This window comes from Rhinatrema bivittatum, chromosome 5, assembly GCF_901001135.1.
Source record: "Rhinatrema bivittatum chromosome 5, aRhiBiv1.1, whole genome shotgun sequence".
NCBI lineage: Eukaryota > Metazoa > Chordata > Amphibia > Gymnophiona > Rhinatrematidae > Rhinatrema > Rhinatrema bivittatum.
The window spans coordinates 96743629-96758291 of record NC_042619.1 but is presented as its reverse complement, the minus strand read 5'-3'; the positions used below and the strand labels follow the sequence as shown (position 1 = coordinate 96758291).

Genomic DNA, 14663 nt, shown 5'->3' with positions numbered 1-14663 from the left:
CACCAAGTAAGGCGATCATCTCCTCTCAGTGCTCCCACTGTTCCTGCAGACCACAATCTGTAACCACATATCATTACACAGTAACATAGTAATGATGGCAGAGAAAGACTAAATAGTCCATCCAGTCTGCCCAACAAGTTGCTCATGGTAGTTTGTGCAGTTACACCCAATCTTCTGTTAAGGGCAAGTGGGTTTGCTGTTCTGTGCAGGTTACCCCCTCAAGTTCTCAGTTCCTTCAGTCTAGTAGTTCACTTGATCTCTGGACCATGTGTGTGTGTGTGTGTGTGGGGGGGGGGGGGAGGGGTTGAGGGTCCTCTGCACTGCTGTATTATATCCACACCACTCCTTCTCTCAGGTCCCCTCCCTGCTCCTCCTTTCTGTGCACTTTCGATCTGGTCCCTCACCATTCTGTATATCGACCTGGTTTCTCTCAGGTCTCATGCCGTTCCTCTTCTGTCTACATATCTATGTGGTCCCACACTGTGCTGAGACTCTATCTGTTTCTTTATATGTCTCAGACTTTACCACTTCACAGTGATAAACATAAAATCGGGTGCCAACAGAAAAAACACACTGCCCAGTCAATATTGTGCTGCTTTAGTTCCATAAATTCATGACCTACCCACAAAAATCACCTTCCAAGGCATTTCAGCCTGCTTCCTAATGCAGAGGACTACTCTGCATTAGGCTAACCCTTGTTAGCAGAGTTAACCCTTGTACCTGACATCCAATTGCTTTTCCTCTGCCGCACTGTGGACCAATCTCCTCTCCTGCTTCTCCTGTTCTGAACTTGGCACTCTGTGCTTTGGACTCTCTGTTGGTATTGTACTAAACTGCCATACTCCTCCTCATTTCTTAAAAGCAATGCCCAAGTGTCCTTATACTAAATGAACAAACAGGATTCCCCAACTGAACCACTGAAGTATAAAACCTCTATTGCCTCCCTGCCTCTCTTGACCCTGCTGCTATTTGTCTGCCCTATGCAGAAGTTGGAATCTCTCTTTCAAACAAAACTAGAGCTGGGAGGTCGAAGGCTGTTTTTATGCGCCCTTGGCCATCTAGGGATGGCCATGACGACTAAATTATTTTTTTTTCTCTGGTGATGTCCCCTCCTTTGGCACCGGATAAATTAAAACTAGTTTGGGAGGGGAGGGGGTGGTATAGGGTATAGGAACATAGCGAAAGCTGGAAACTGAGTCTGTGGTAAAGAACATCTTCAGTGAAAAGCACTTCGAATGGCCTTTGCATCAGCTGACTCGGGGATTCGAGACTACATCTCCCATGGGGCCAAGAGGCGCTCCCGAAGTGACGCAAGAGAAAGGGGGAGGAGGAAGAAGCGGAGGCGGTGCTGGCTTTCCTGCCGATTCTCCGGTTCAGGTTGTCGCAGACGCCATGTTTGTTTGAGAAGCGATGACAGGAGGCGGAAGGAGACGGCGACACTGAGTTAAATCGCGAAAAGAGAGCGGACGGGACGGGGCAGAGGCGGCACAGCAGGGGCTGCAAGACCGAGCGGTTTGGTGTCAGTGGGACTGGGAGTGCGGCTGCGCAGTGGACGACGGAGTGCCCGCGGCTGCCTGACCAACCTCTGCCGCTGAAAGCCTTCCAGACGTCCGGTGCGCTTCTCTTCGGTTTCCCGGTGGAATTATTTGGGCTCTCTGTGAGCGGCACGAACACATTTGTAAATATATCAATCAGTGGCGGTTTTTCAGGTCGTCTTTGAAGTGGAACTTTAGTGAGGAGTGTTTTTTTTTCTAGAAGGGAAGGTTTTCAGGGTCATCTTCCTTTTGCACAGATGTGAGGAGTGAATACCTGGTGGGGCAGAAAAAAAGAACAATTCATGTCGGTTTCATTTCTGCTGGTCTTCCTGGCACGACTGGTGCTGACAAGGATCTTGCTGCTCGATTTCATAGCCTTGGACGGATTTCGTTTGGATTTTAAAAGCCAAGAATCGCTGCGTTCTAGTACTGTGTGGGTCTTATTCTTTCTTGATTTTTTTATTTTTTTTAAACACGAAGGACTTAAGAAAGCTTCAGATTTGCTTTCTGGGTAGAGAGACCGCTTGTTTTTTCCTTTTCTGTTTTCACCCATCCAGATATCTGCAAGAGGTCAAACAGTGTTCCCGCAGATATGGTAAGAGATGCACATTCACCACCATCGTCCTTACTCTTAGGATGAATACAGGGCTGCATTTACTTTACTGTGGTTGGGAATGAGTGAAGGTGCCTTACATGAGAACCCCGCTTAATAATCTTCCTAAAATCGTTTGTGAATAAGTTTGAATGGGCTTCATTTTTCAGAGATCGATATATATTATATATATATAAAATGATATACACACGCAGCTGTATATTTTGCAAAGAAACGAGCGATCGCTGAAATTGTGGCAGCGCAGTCTTACACAAGTCCATTGATCTGTGCGTTTACTCTCTCCTGCTGAAACTCTGTACAGGGTTCATTTCCTTGAGGGCATTTGGGGAACTAGTCCTCACTGGGAAGAAGATATTCTGTCAAGAGATACAGGTCCTCCCCCACTTAAAAATGACAAAAAGATATGTTGTATACACATAGGCGACTGAGGGGTGATAGTTTTCAAAGGTTTTTTTTGTGTGTTGCATGACTTTGCTTCATCCTATATTTTATCTCCCCCTCTCTCCTTCCAACCTTACTTGTGAATCCTAGATTTTAAAATTAACTTTCATAATACCATTCCTTTTTTTTAGCAAAACTCTCTTGTATGGATAGTTTCATCTGCCCTCAAAATATGCCATCGTGTTGTATTTCTCAGTTATAAATAGATGAACATTTGATAAAAAGTGCTTGTTAGCAAAAGTTAGTAATTCGCTTATATTAGCATGAGGCTGTTTCCTGCATTGCATGGGAAGTCCACTTGATTTATCACTCCATTTTGCTTGCTTCTCCCAGGGAGGTTGAGCTTGACAGCATTGAGAAGGGATTTTTAAGAAACGTGAAATTGCAGTGTGAATGCTGTAGCGCTTTTGTCAGAAAGGAACCCATAATATTTCTTTCCAGAGTCTGTCAGAATTATCTTGCTCTTAACCTCAGAAATGACTTCCCAGTCGATTGTGTGGCTCGGACATGTCAAGTTGAATAGTTGTATTTTGAAAATTCATTTTTCAATCGCTATTCTCTAATTTTGAAACTATTTTATGTTTCCTGTAATTTTTTTTAAAGCTGACGTTTTATGCAAAACTATTGGTATTATTTTCATCAACACAAAATGGGAGAAAATCCTTATCGAACAACTGAAAAAGCTGTCCCTGATTTCTCTAGTGGAAGTTTCTTACAAGACTTAATACAACAATAAAAATAAAAAATTAGTATTGTCTAAGAAAGTATGAATGTCTGCTTAGTTGCATGTTGTCTTAATTCTCTAACTTCTTTCAACAGTGATACTAATAATTATCGCCTGTGGTTCCTTTTATTTCATATGAAGTGTTTCCTGCATTGGAAAAAATGAGGGCTTACAAAAAATATTCTCTCTCGTTTTTGCGCAGTAATCTTGCCACAAAAGCTGTAATTCATATTCTTTCTATTGTAGAGTGCTATCAATGTATGCAGTACTTCACAAGAGAAGGGAGCCAGAATGCTTTTATGTTTTTTGTATAGTTCTGGTATAGAGGGTAGTAGGTCTCTTGCTCTGAAGGGTTTGCACATTTGTGTAAGGAGTGTGCTGCTTATAAATCACATTATTATGTAAATAGGAGGCATAGAAGAGTGCCAGCATTGACTGAAAATCTTTCATCGCTTAGCATTTATAAGCTTATTTATCTTAAAAATAGAATTTAAAGGAACATTATTTGTTTCAATTTCTTCTAAATTTCCTCCCAACTGTACTCTTCCTACCTTGACTATAGGAGACTGCCCTGACTTTTTTATTGAAAATGTTTTAGTAAATGCTAACACACTTATCACTGAGAGTAAACTGTGATGTCTAAGCAGCCTTATTGCTCTCGGAATGCGATTAGTTAACTCATATGCTCTTCATGGAGCACACTAGAACCACAATGGAAGAGACCACTCTAAATAGGTCATTTTTTGGAAGCATTTTCAAAACTTAAAATACACAGTCTTCCTTTTGAAGTTAGATATTAGCATTTAGGCTGAAGAGAAGGATTTTTAAATGGGGTAGATAGAAGTATTTTATGTCCCTTGAAGCTTCATGTCGGATCTGGGAATTGTGCACATGATTCTGATGTGTCGGAAGGTTCTAAGCAATCTTGAGGGCTCTCACTCCCCTACTCCCTGCCCAATATGTTTTTGTGCCTAGACTATAAAGCAAGACTATTTGCAGAGAAGAATTGGTTTTGTTAGCAAAAACTTTACAATTTCTGAAAATCTGTATCTGGCATTGGAGGATGTGGCCTTTGGAAGCCCAGCGGCAGAGATCCACTGATTGCTTTGCAGGTGTAAGAGCTTTGTGGCCCTGGCACCATGCCCACAACATACAGCAGGAGCTTTGGGGAAGCTGCATGTTGCACAGTTGGAGGGGGGAATATCTTAATGACTTTCTGCTTCTGGAGGAATTGGGTGGGATGGAGAGCAAGGGCAACTTTTAAATTGTCCACCATTTAACTAAGAAGTTGATCTAACAGTTCTCTTCAGTGCTATCACATGTTTGTTTCCTTGTGATTGGTTTGGTTATGAAATTAACATGTTAGGCTTTGTACCTATATATGATTTATTAAAAATTACAGAAGCGTAGCAGGGTTTTTTGTCTTGAAATTGTTGCTTTTTGGATATTCGCAAATATCTTGTCCTTGTCTGATATATTTTGCTTGTCATGGGTCAGCACATTTTACAGCTACTATGCGATTGATCATGTTAAGGAATCAAACTATAGCTACAAGAACTGCTGAAGAACAGCTTTTGTTTTTGTTTTGTAGCTGTGTTAATTGATCAGAACATTGACTTTTCCTTTGTAGGCTATAGTGGAAAGGAGGTAATGTGGGTCTGATCAAGGAGAGCAAAAATCTGCTTAACATTTCCTCCAGAAAATGTTTCTCTAATCTTACTACTTTGTGCCGATAAAGTGCAGTCAGTACAGAAATTGATTGTAAACACTGTTTTTCATTATTACCTTCTTTTCATTATTTTTTTGCTTATTTAATAAATCAACTTCCTTTTCTTTCTGCTAGACTATAGTAACATAGTAATGATGGCAGAAAAAGACCAAATAGTCCATTCAGTCTTCCCAGCAAGTTCCTTATGATAGTAACTTCCGCTCCGTGCAGGTTACCCCCAAGCCTTGCGTTGAGTAGCAATATTTACAATCCAAAACAAGCAACTGTCAAACCCATTACAAAATTATTGTTGGCAATCTTTTTACAGGATGAGCAGCCTTCGTGATATTTCAGACAATGCTGCTTGAATGCGCTTTGCATGCGGACTTAGCCATAGCAGTAGCCCTGTGCTTTATCCCTAATGTCTGCATATCCTGTTATGCGTAACCTTCATTGGCCACCTGTTGGGCTTAAGAGTAAATTTTAAATTGTTTTGATGCATAAATTATTATATGAGTTTGCCTTGTTTGTTAATAAATACCCATGAGTTATACTCTCTGCAATGTCAATTAGGTTCTTCCAGTACTCAATAATTGGTGATTCCCTTGGTTCGGGCTTACAAATTGCAGACTACATGCTCCAGTGCTTTTTTTGTATTATGGCCCACTGTGCTGGAATGCATTACCAGTTGGATTATAAATGGAGAGAGATGTGAAATCTTTTTGTTAGCACGTAAAATCAGTATTGTTTACAGAGGCCTATGGAGATAAATTGTAAATTTTGTTATCTGTGTTATTGTTTGTTGTTTTATTGAATGTGTATGTTTAAATTTGTACACTGCACTGAACAATTTGGAAGCTGTGGAAAACAAGAACTTTTAATAAATAAATAAAGTTGGGACCCAGCATTGGCTATCATCTAAATCCAATTCCCCTTGCTGGAGATGGAGGACAAATCCCCTTCATGTCTTTGCTCTTGGTCATAAATTGAGGAGTGGTTGTAGGCTCTTCCTAGTGATCTCTGTCTCCTGCAGCTGCAGACAAGGGTAGACATCCTACCAGAGTTGGGGTGCAACCCTGGCCTGATAGTTTACTGACCTTCTGAGCAAACAACCTATTATGGCTGCTGTCCCTAGTGCAGCTGCATCCCTGGTGGGTTCCCTTCAGTTGTAAGTATCTAGGGGTGGATCCCTGTTCCCAAGGGACTGAGGATCTCCCTAGGAAGACCCCTGAGGGAATTATGGATCCTGCAGGATGTGGCTCCATTTAAAAAAAAGAAGTGGGCTTAAGATCTCCTCCTCCTCTATCTCTCACCATCTGGGTCCCTCTCTTTAGGTTCTTAGCACTCTGCTGCTGCTCTGGAGGAAGAATAAAGTTTTTATTTAAGAAAAAAAAATCGTTAGCAAATGAGAGAATCAAATGCGGGCCGCAGCAGGCACGATGGCCTTAGCCGGCATCAGCAGTTTCCCCAGCGATGGTGAGTAAACAAAGGAAACACAGTAGAAGGAGGAAAGCGCGTTTCCCTATACGTACCCAGATCAGTCCAGGGTTTTGCATCCCTGCCAGCAGATGGAGCAGAGAAAGTTTAACTGACACTGCTTCATAACCACATGTGCCATCTGCAGTTCCTCAGTATCTCTCTGCCTCCTGCAGTCAGGAGGGTTTAGGAGCCTTTCTTCCTGGGGGGACCATCCCTTTTGGTTGTGGTGGACAAGCTGAGGGTTGATGACCTTTTTATATGCTTACTTCTTGCTTCTGAGGGATGTAAATCTGGTGGTCCAGATCCCTCCCCTTCACGAGGCTGCTGAGGTGGCTGCAGGCTCAGGATAGTTTTTACAGGCTGTCCTTTATCTTTTTGGCAGGTCTGTGTTTCAGCCTAGGGAGTAATAAAGTGGTGTTTAAAAAAAAACAACAGAAGAGGTAGGAAACCTGAGTTGGTAGGACAGCCAGCTTCCTGCCTCAGCTGTTTCAGTGGCTGAGGAGTTCAGAGTGAGTTGTTTTCAGAGTCTGCCGGCTGACTGCTGCTGCGTGCTGAGATAAGATTCCACTGAAGGGGTGCTGGTGTGCGGCTCGGCACGGTCGCAACTCAACCATGTTGGCATCTGCGCTCGTTATTCTTCCAGCGGTGAGGGGCCGTCCAATGGCCCGGTGGCCGCGAAAAAGAGGAAGCTGTTGCCTGCCCCTGTTACTGCCATGCAGCAGGGTTCGTGCCGGTCTGTACAGGAACGGTGACCATTTTGAAGGTTCATGTGGCCCATGCTGCATCGGCAAAGGGGGTGGGGGATTATCCTCCGAGGCTTTCCTTGGCTTGCTTGGATTCCGGGGAGGAGGGGGGGGGGAAGATAGTCCCTTGCTGCCTGTTTCTGGTTCTTAGAGTTTGAATGGCGCCCACAGGCCTTTTTCTTCATATTTGTGTTGCTATTCCATGAAGCTTATTTGGCTCAGCAGGAGGCAGCTGTGGCAGATCTGGGATCCCAGGCCCAGCCTTCAGAGGGTCTGGATGCGGGTTCCAGGCCAGTTCAGTTTCGGAGAAAGTGGCCTCCTTTGGTTCAGCGTTTGGGCCTGACTCCGTTTCTGGGGTCACAGTTGATAGCTCAATGACTCAGACGAAGCTCCTGAGGGCCCAGGAGTGCTTCCAGTGCACGATCTGGCGGTGGATCTGGATGCGGATGGTACGGCGCCAGGGATGATCCCGAGGAGTTTCCAGTCTTTGAGGGTGACAACCCTAAGATGGTCCATCTTTTTTGCAAAGAGGAGATAGAGCCATTGATTCTGCAGGTTCTGGAGGAGTTTGGTGTTAAGGTTCCACAGGAGGACTCTGATCTGGTCCTGGATGAGCTACGGGGTCCAGCAAAAGCCTTCTCATTTCATAAGTTGGTGAAGAAGCTGATAGGTCGGGAATAGGGTATCCCTTACATTGGCTTGAGGCTAGGGAGGGCTATGGCAAAGCTTTATCCTTTGCCTGAGCAGACGTTGGACCTTCTTTCCCTTCCCAGGGTTGATGCTGTGGTATCGGCTGTCGCCAAGAAGATGTCTATACCAGTTGTGGGGTCCATTGCGTTGAAGGATGTTCAGGATCGTAAGTTGGAGGTGCATCTCAAGAGCATTTTTGATATGTAGGCTCTGAGTTTATGAGCAGCCATTTGTTCTGGTTTTATGCAGCAGACTTGTTTGCATTGGGTGCAGCAGCTCCAGGAGGGCTACTTGAAGTCTGGCAAGGAGGTGAATAAGACTGAGTATATAGAGGTGGTGGTGGCTTTCAGGGCAGATGCTCTGTATGACCTAGTAAGAACTTCATCTTGGATTATGGTGTCAGCCGACTCTTGTTTGTTGAGGAGCTGGAGCAGTTGATGAAGAGTCTAGGTGAAAATAAGGTGCTCAGGTTGCCTGAGGATAAGCCTAAGGGCAAGAGGTTTTTTCAGGCTCTGTCCCGTTTTTGGATAGTAGGAGGTCTTGCCCAATATGGGGAGCTCCAGGTCCGCAGAAGCAATTCTCTCTCCGGGGCCAGTCCTGAGGTTGGCCCTTTCGAGGAGGCTGAATACCCTTCTGGGACACCGCAAGTGGTTGTGCAGCTGGGACTAAGTCCTCGCAGTGAGTCAAAGCTGGTCCATTTCGTCGTTCCTGTTGTAGGAGGCTGCTTGGCGCGGTTTTATGGGGAGTGGGTCAAAATTACCAAGGATCAGTGGGTCCTCAGTGTAGTAAGAGATGGCTACACATTAGAATTTGCTCAGCCCAGCTGAGATTTGTTTCTAGTTTCCCTTTGCGGGTCCTTAGACAAGCAATTTGTGGTTCGAGAAGCACTGGACTGGTTGCGGAAGCTGGGGCGGTAATTCTGGTTCCCCGTGAGGAGAGAGGCAAGGGAAGGTATTCTATTTACTTTGTCGTCCTGAAGAAGGAAGGCGCCTTTCATCCAATTCTGGACTTAAAAAGGGTAAACGCAGCGCTCAAGGTACCGTGTTTCTGGATGGAGACCCTGAGGTCAGTTGTTGCGGCAGTTCGCAAAGGCAAGTTTCTGGCTTTGCCAGATTTGACAGAGGCGTATCTGCATACACCCATCCGTCCAGACTTTCAGTGGTTTCTGCAGTTCATGGTTTTGGGTCAGCATTTTCAGTTTCAGGCTCTTCTCTTCTTCTTGGCCCCAGTGCCACGCACTTTCACCAAGGTTATGGTGGTGGCTTTGTCTCGAAATGGACTTCTGGTGCACCCCTATCTAGATGACTGGCTTATCAGAGCAAAGCCGGAGGAACTTTGTCATTAGTCAGTTCAGGAAATGATCAGTACACTCAAGACACTCGGCTGGGTTGTGAACTTGGCGAAGAGACACTTGGTTCCATTGCAATCCCTGGAGTATCTTGGAGCTTGGTTCGACACCCAGAGAGGCAAGGTGTTTCTTACGGAGGAGTGTGTGCAGAAACTGCAGGGGCACGTTCGTCGTTTAGGTTTGCCGATGCCCAAGGTCTGGGATTATTTGCAGGTACTAGGCTTGATGGTTTCGACCCTGGAGTTAGTGCCATGGGCATTTGCACATATGAGGCCCCTGCAGAGAGCTTTCTTGTCTTGATGGAACTTGCTCTCAGAGGAGTTTCATCTTCCCTTGTCACTCGAGGGTGTTGGCAGGGACAGTCTCTCTTGGTGGCTTCTGCGTTCCAATCTGCATCATGATGTGGAGCTGGATGTTCTGGATTAGGTGATTCTTACTACCGATGCCGGTCTGTCTGGTTGGGGAGCAGTTTGTCAGCAGCAATTGACTCAAGGTTGCTGGTCCATGAAAGAGGCATCCTGGTCTATCAATCAGTTACAGACCAGAGCAGTGCATTTTGCTGTACTTGCTTTTCTACCGTTTGTTAGAGGTCGGCCGGTGAGGGTCCTGTCTGACAATGCGACGACTGTGGCCTAAATCAAGTCGGCAGGAAGGAACCGAGAGTTGGGCAGTAACTCAGGAAGTTTAAGAGTTGATTCTTTGAGCGGAGCATTACCTGGAACGGATAGCAGCGTCACACATCACGGGGTCGAAAATGTCCAAGCAGATTTTTTGAGTCACAGATAGTGGATCCAGGAGAGTGGGAGCTGTCAGACACGGTGATGCAGCTCATCCGCGAGAGATGGGGCTGTCCTCATGTGGATCTAATGGCGACTTGCCGGAATGCAGAGGTGGCTCAGTTTTTCAGTCTAAGAAGAGAGTATAGGGCCTAGGGCATCGATGCTCTGGTGGTGCCATGGCTTAGGCAATTCTCCTTTATGTGTTTCCTCCTTGAGCTCTGGTGGGCAAGGTGTTGAGGCGGATAGAGAGACATTTGAGCAAAGTTATTTTGGTGGCTCCAGAGTGGCCACATCGGCCGTGGTTTGCGGATCTAGTCAATTTGGCTGTGGACCATCTACTTCGCTTTGGTCATCTAACGGGCCTTGTTTGTCAGGGTCCCATATTTCCAGACTAGGCTGCTCACTTTTTGTCTAGCGGCATGGCTTTTGAGAGGTGGCGCTTGAGAGACAGGGGTTATCCCGAAGTAGTTATTGCTACACTGTTGCAAGCTAGGAGAAGGTCTACTTCCATTTCGTATGTGAGGGTCTGGAAAGTTTTTGAGTCTTGGTGTATTGCTAACGTAGTGCAAACTTTAAGACCTATGGTGTTTCATATCTTGTCCTTTCTTCAAGAGGATTTAGTCAAGAGTTTGGCTTTGAACTCTCTTAAGGAGGGCTTTGAGAGATATCTCAAGGTAACTAATGACTATAGGAGGTCGGATCATCTATGTTTCGTGGAGCAGTCCGAAAAGAGGTTCTCGGGCATCCAAGGCTACTATTGGTCAAGGAGGCCATTGGGTTGACGTACATAATTAAGGGTCATCCAGTTTCTGAATGTTTGCGAGCCTTTTCTATGTGCTCTCAGGTGGCTTTGTGGATGGAGGCTCAGCTAGTTTTCCTGCAGGAAATTTGCAGTGCGGTGACTTGGCAGTCACTGCATACTTTTAAAAGGCACTATCGTCTGGATGTGGGGGATCCGGATTCCCGGTCTTTGGCGAGAGTGTTTTGCGAGTGGGACTCTCCAGGTCCCACCATAAGTAGGGAGCTTTGGGACATCCCAGGAGTCTGGACTGATCTGGGTACATACAGGGAAAGAAAAATTGGTTCTTACCTGCTAATTTTGATCCTTTGGTATCACAGATCATTCCAGAACCTGCCCGATCTGTGGAGATGGAGAATCATCTACTCATTCTGTTTTCTTGGTATAGAATATAGACTTGCTAAAAAAAATAAAAATAAAATATATAGTGTTTCAGAGTTTTTTTGTTGTTTGCTGTTTTTAAGCTTGGGTACAGATCAATACTGAGGAACTGCAGTGTCAGTTAAACTTTCTCTGTCCATCTGCCTGCAGGGATGCAAAACCCAGGAGTCTGTACTGATCTTTGATACTAGAGGAACAAAAATTAACAGGTAAGAACCAGTTTCCCTATAGCAACCACACAGGGGATTCAGACAAGCCTGCAGGACCACTGTGGTATGGAAGCATGGTTAAGGGGGAAAGAAAAAGCGGAAAGGAATTGAAGCATACTCTGAGGCCACAGATGCATCTTTTGCGGGGCTAAGAAGGTGCCAGCTTGTGATACTGGCCAAGACCCGGCCTTCCCGAAGCACCCAGTGGGAAAACCCCCCTCATGTAGGGGAAAGGCTATGGGAGGTGGGTGCTGGAGACTATTTGAGTCTTATGCTGGGAGAATAGAACTTTTCCATTTGTCTGATATCCCATGAATCCTAGACTTTTTGCAAAAGGGTTTGGACAAGCACTCAAATTTGTTGAGGGTGTAGGTGGCAGCCATATCCTGCTGTAGGGAACATATTAAAGACACCTGGATGTGGTGCACTTTTTGAGAGGGGTGGAAGCGTGTTCAACCACCCTCAAGACTGATCTTTCCTTAGTAGGTCCTTAACCTGGTACTTGGAGCATTGGTAGGAGGCAACATTTGAACGCTTGAAGCAAGCATCCTTCAAGAAACTGTCATTATTCTGGTTAGCAATCTGTTCGGACTAGATGTATTTAAGAGTTGCAGGCCCTCTCATGCAGAGAGCCCTGTTTAGTTATATTCTTGCATTCAGTCACCTTTAAACCGGTGCTGACATTCTTTCCAAAGGTGGTGTGTCTCTCCCATCTGCATTGGGCAGAGATGATTCCAGCTTTCATAAAGAGGAAATGCAAAGGGAAGGAGAGGTCTCTTCACCTACTGGATGAGTGCTGGGTGATAAAGATTCTTAAAGGTGACAATTTCTTTCAGGAAATCCAATTAGCTGTTGTGCTATTTGGCAAGACCATGAAAGGAGAATCTGCCTTTCAAGGCCATGATAGCAGATGAATGAAAGAGGCTATGTCTTTGGTTTATATTCTTAATGGTAGGCGAGCACTGATGGCACTTCCTGCTCATTCTAGTCAGGCTCAGGCCACTTCCTGGGCAGAACATCGTCTGTCTCTCCCCAGTGGAAATCTTCAGGGCCGCTACGTGACATCTCTTCACTCGTTTCCAAGCACTACAGGGTGGACTCAAGTAAAGGACTGGTATCCTTAAGGCAATCCTGTCCTACCTCCCACCTGGCTTAAGTGTTAGCTTTTGTATCTCCCATGTGCAATGGACTGTCTTGCAGGAAGAAAAGTTAAATTGTTCTTACCTGATAATTTTGTTTGAGTCCTGTTAAGACTAGTCCAGACTCCACCCGGGAGTTACAGGGGTTATAATAGATTCGCATTAGGTAGATAGATTTTTCGCTCTCTCTGTCTCCCTTCTCCCTCTTCACCCTCTCCTGAGAAGGGTGGGTGAAGTGACCTTGAGTGACCGAAAAAAAAAAATGAGGGTTCTTGGTTGCTTTGGTAGGACGCTTCTGGCAAGGGCCTATGACACACACCCTTTTATGAATAAGAATGACATCATGAAGCGAGAATGACATCATGAAGCGAGAGTCTCTGGCAGCTGAGGAATAGGGAAATCTCAAGTATAATGGAGTGGTCTAGCAGGAACAAAATTATTAGGAAAGAACTTTGCCTTCTAAAAAATGTGTATTATGATCCTGTCCCTTGCTCTAAAAATCTCTTCTCTCCCTCTTGTCTCAGGCTACTATTTTTTGTATTGTGCACAATAAATGGTCATAACCTCTAATACAACTCGCTGGCCTAGTGATACTTGGATACATAGTGGAAGCAGAGAAAATATAGGCGAGTTTCAAAAAAGCTTCAAACACAGTTATGAATCAGGAATGAATCTGAAACTAGAGCTGTATGAGTATAACTCACAAACTGAGACCTTGTTAGTACAGTTTACACCCCTCTTTTATTCCTTTCCCCCCTCAGCTCTGTTTCCTTCTCCCTTCTCATCCATATAGTACCTCCCCCCCCATTCTTCATCAAATAAAGCAGACTGTCCAATTATCGTAATGCATAGCCAACTCAGTAGATTTGAGACTTTTAATCCTGTTTATTTTTGTTCTAAATACTAACTACTTAATGTAGCATTGCTACTTTAAACAATTACTAAATTACTGCTTCATTTACCTGATGAGTAGGTCTATAATGTTTACTCTGAGGGAACTCTTTCAGGGAGCTTTCCCACTTAGTGCTGCTAGCAAAAACTGGAAACATGAACAAGATGTCAATCATAACTAAAATTTGCTAAGCCAAAAACTAAAAAACAATGCAGACTTGAAGATACATATCTTTTGAAAAGAGAAACATAATACTTTGGGACAAGAAGATTCACACAAAAGAATGAGGCATGGAGCCAAAACCCAGCCACATCATCAGCTTTAAGAGAGTAGGAGTGTGTCTCTTATTTTGTGGATTTTGATAGTACGTGGCAATAGTTGCAGGAAATCCACTTATTCTGTGTGTTGTCCTTACATTCTTTATTTATAATGTTCAAGTGTACTTGCCACAATAACATGCAAAGAAAAAATACTAATCATAAGGCAAAGTTTTCAACAAGAAATGCTTACAAAGCCTTAGACCGCAATAAGAAACCAGGGTGAGAGGAATTAGAGGGAGAATCGCAATAAAACAAAGAAAAGAAACCATGAACAAGAAACAGATCATAACATGCTATATCGTTGTGATAACTCTATCAGTAATGCCATTTAACCATCCAGCCATTAGAGAGACATTTTTTTTTTTTTTGAACTAGGAAAAAATTTAGTTGGTTAGGAACATAAAATGGTATCTATTTCCAGCATTTGTAATTATACATTTGCATGGATATCTAAGCAAAAAGGTTGAAGCCAAAGACAAAACTTCCTGGTGCATTGAAAGAAATATTCTCCTTCTTTCCTGAGTAGATTTCACAACGTCAGGATAAATCCAAATTTGTTTACTGTAGAAGGATTGAGCTTTACGAAAATACAACTTTGAAATCATGTTCAAATCAAAGGAGACGAGTCTCTCTCTTCCACCTCTGCAATAGAGCTCTCTAACAAGGCAGATATATCTAGTGGAGGGTCAGTGACCGGGGTCCCAATAAAGGTGTAAGAGAGCTTCCACCTTTTCTGAGAGTTGGTAAAAAATAAATTTTACCTATAGGGGGATAAGCCTCAGCAGGCAATCCCAGAATTTCAATAAAATACTTCTTTAATGTATCTCTAACGGGAATTCCAGGAGCCGTAGGAAAACGTAGGA

The 14663-nt window shown here is 44.2% G+C and overlaps 1 protein-coding gene across 1 annotated transcript in view; it reads left to right on the top strand.

Moving 5' to 3' along the window:
• The first annotated feature begins 1988 nt into the window (after nucleotides 1-1988).
• The window catches only part of UBL3 (ubiquitin like 3), a 258473-nt gene continuing 245798 nt past the window's right edge, over nucleotides 1989-14663 (top strand). Inside the window, exon 1 of the mRNA XM_029602622.1 lies at nucleotides 1989-2130. Within this exon, the coding sequence (XP_029458482.1) occupies nucleotides 2128-2130 (3 nt within the window). The 5' untranslated portion in view covers nucleotides 1989-2127. The remainder of the gene's footprint in view (nucleotides 2131-14663) is intronic.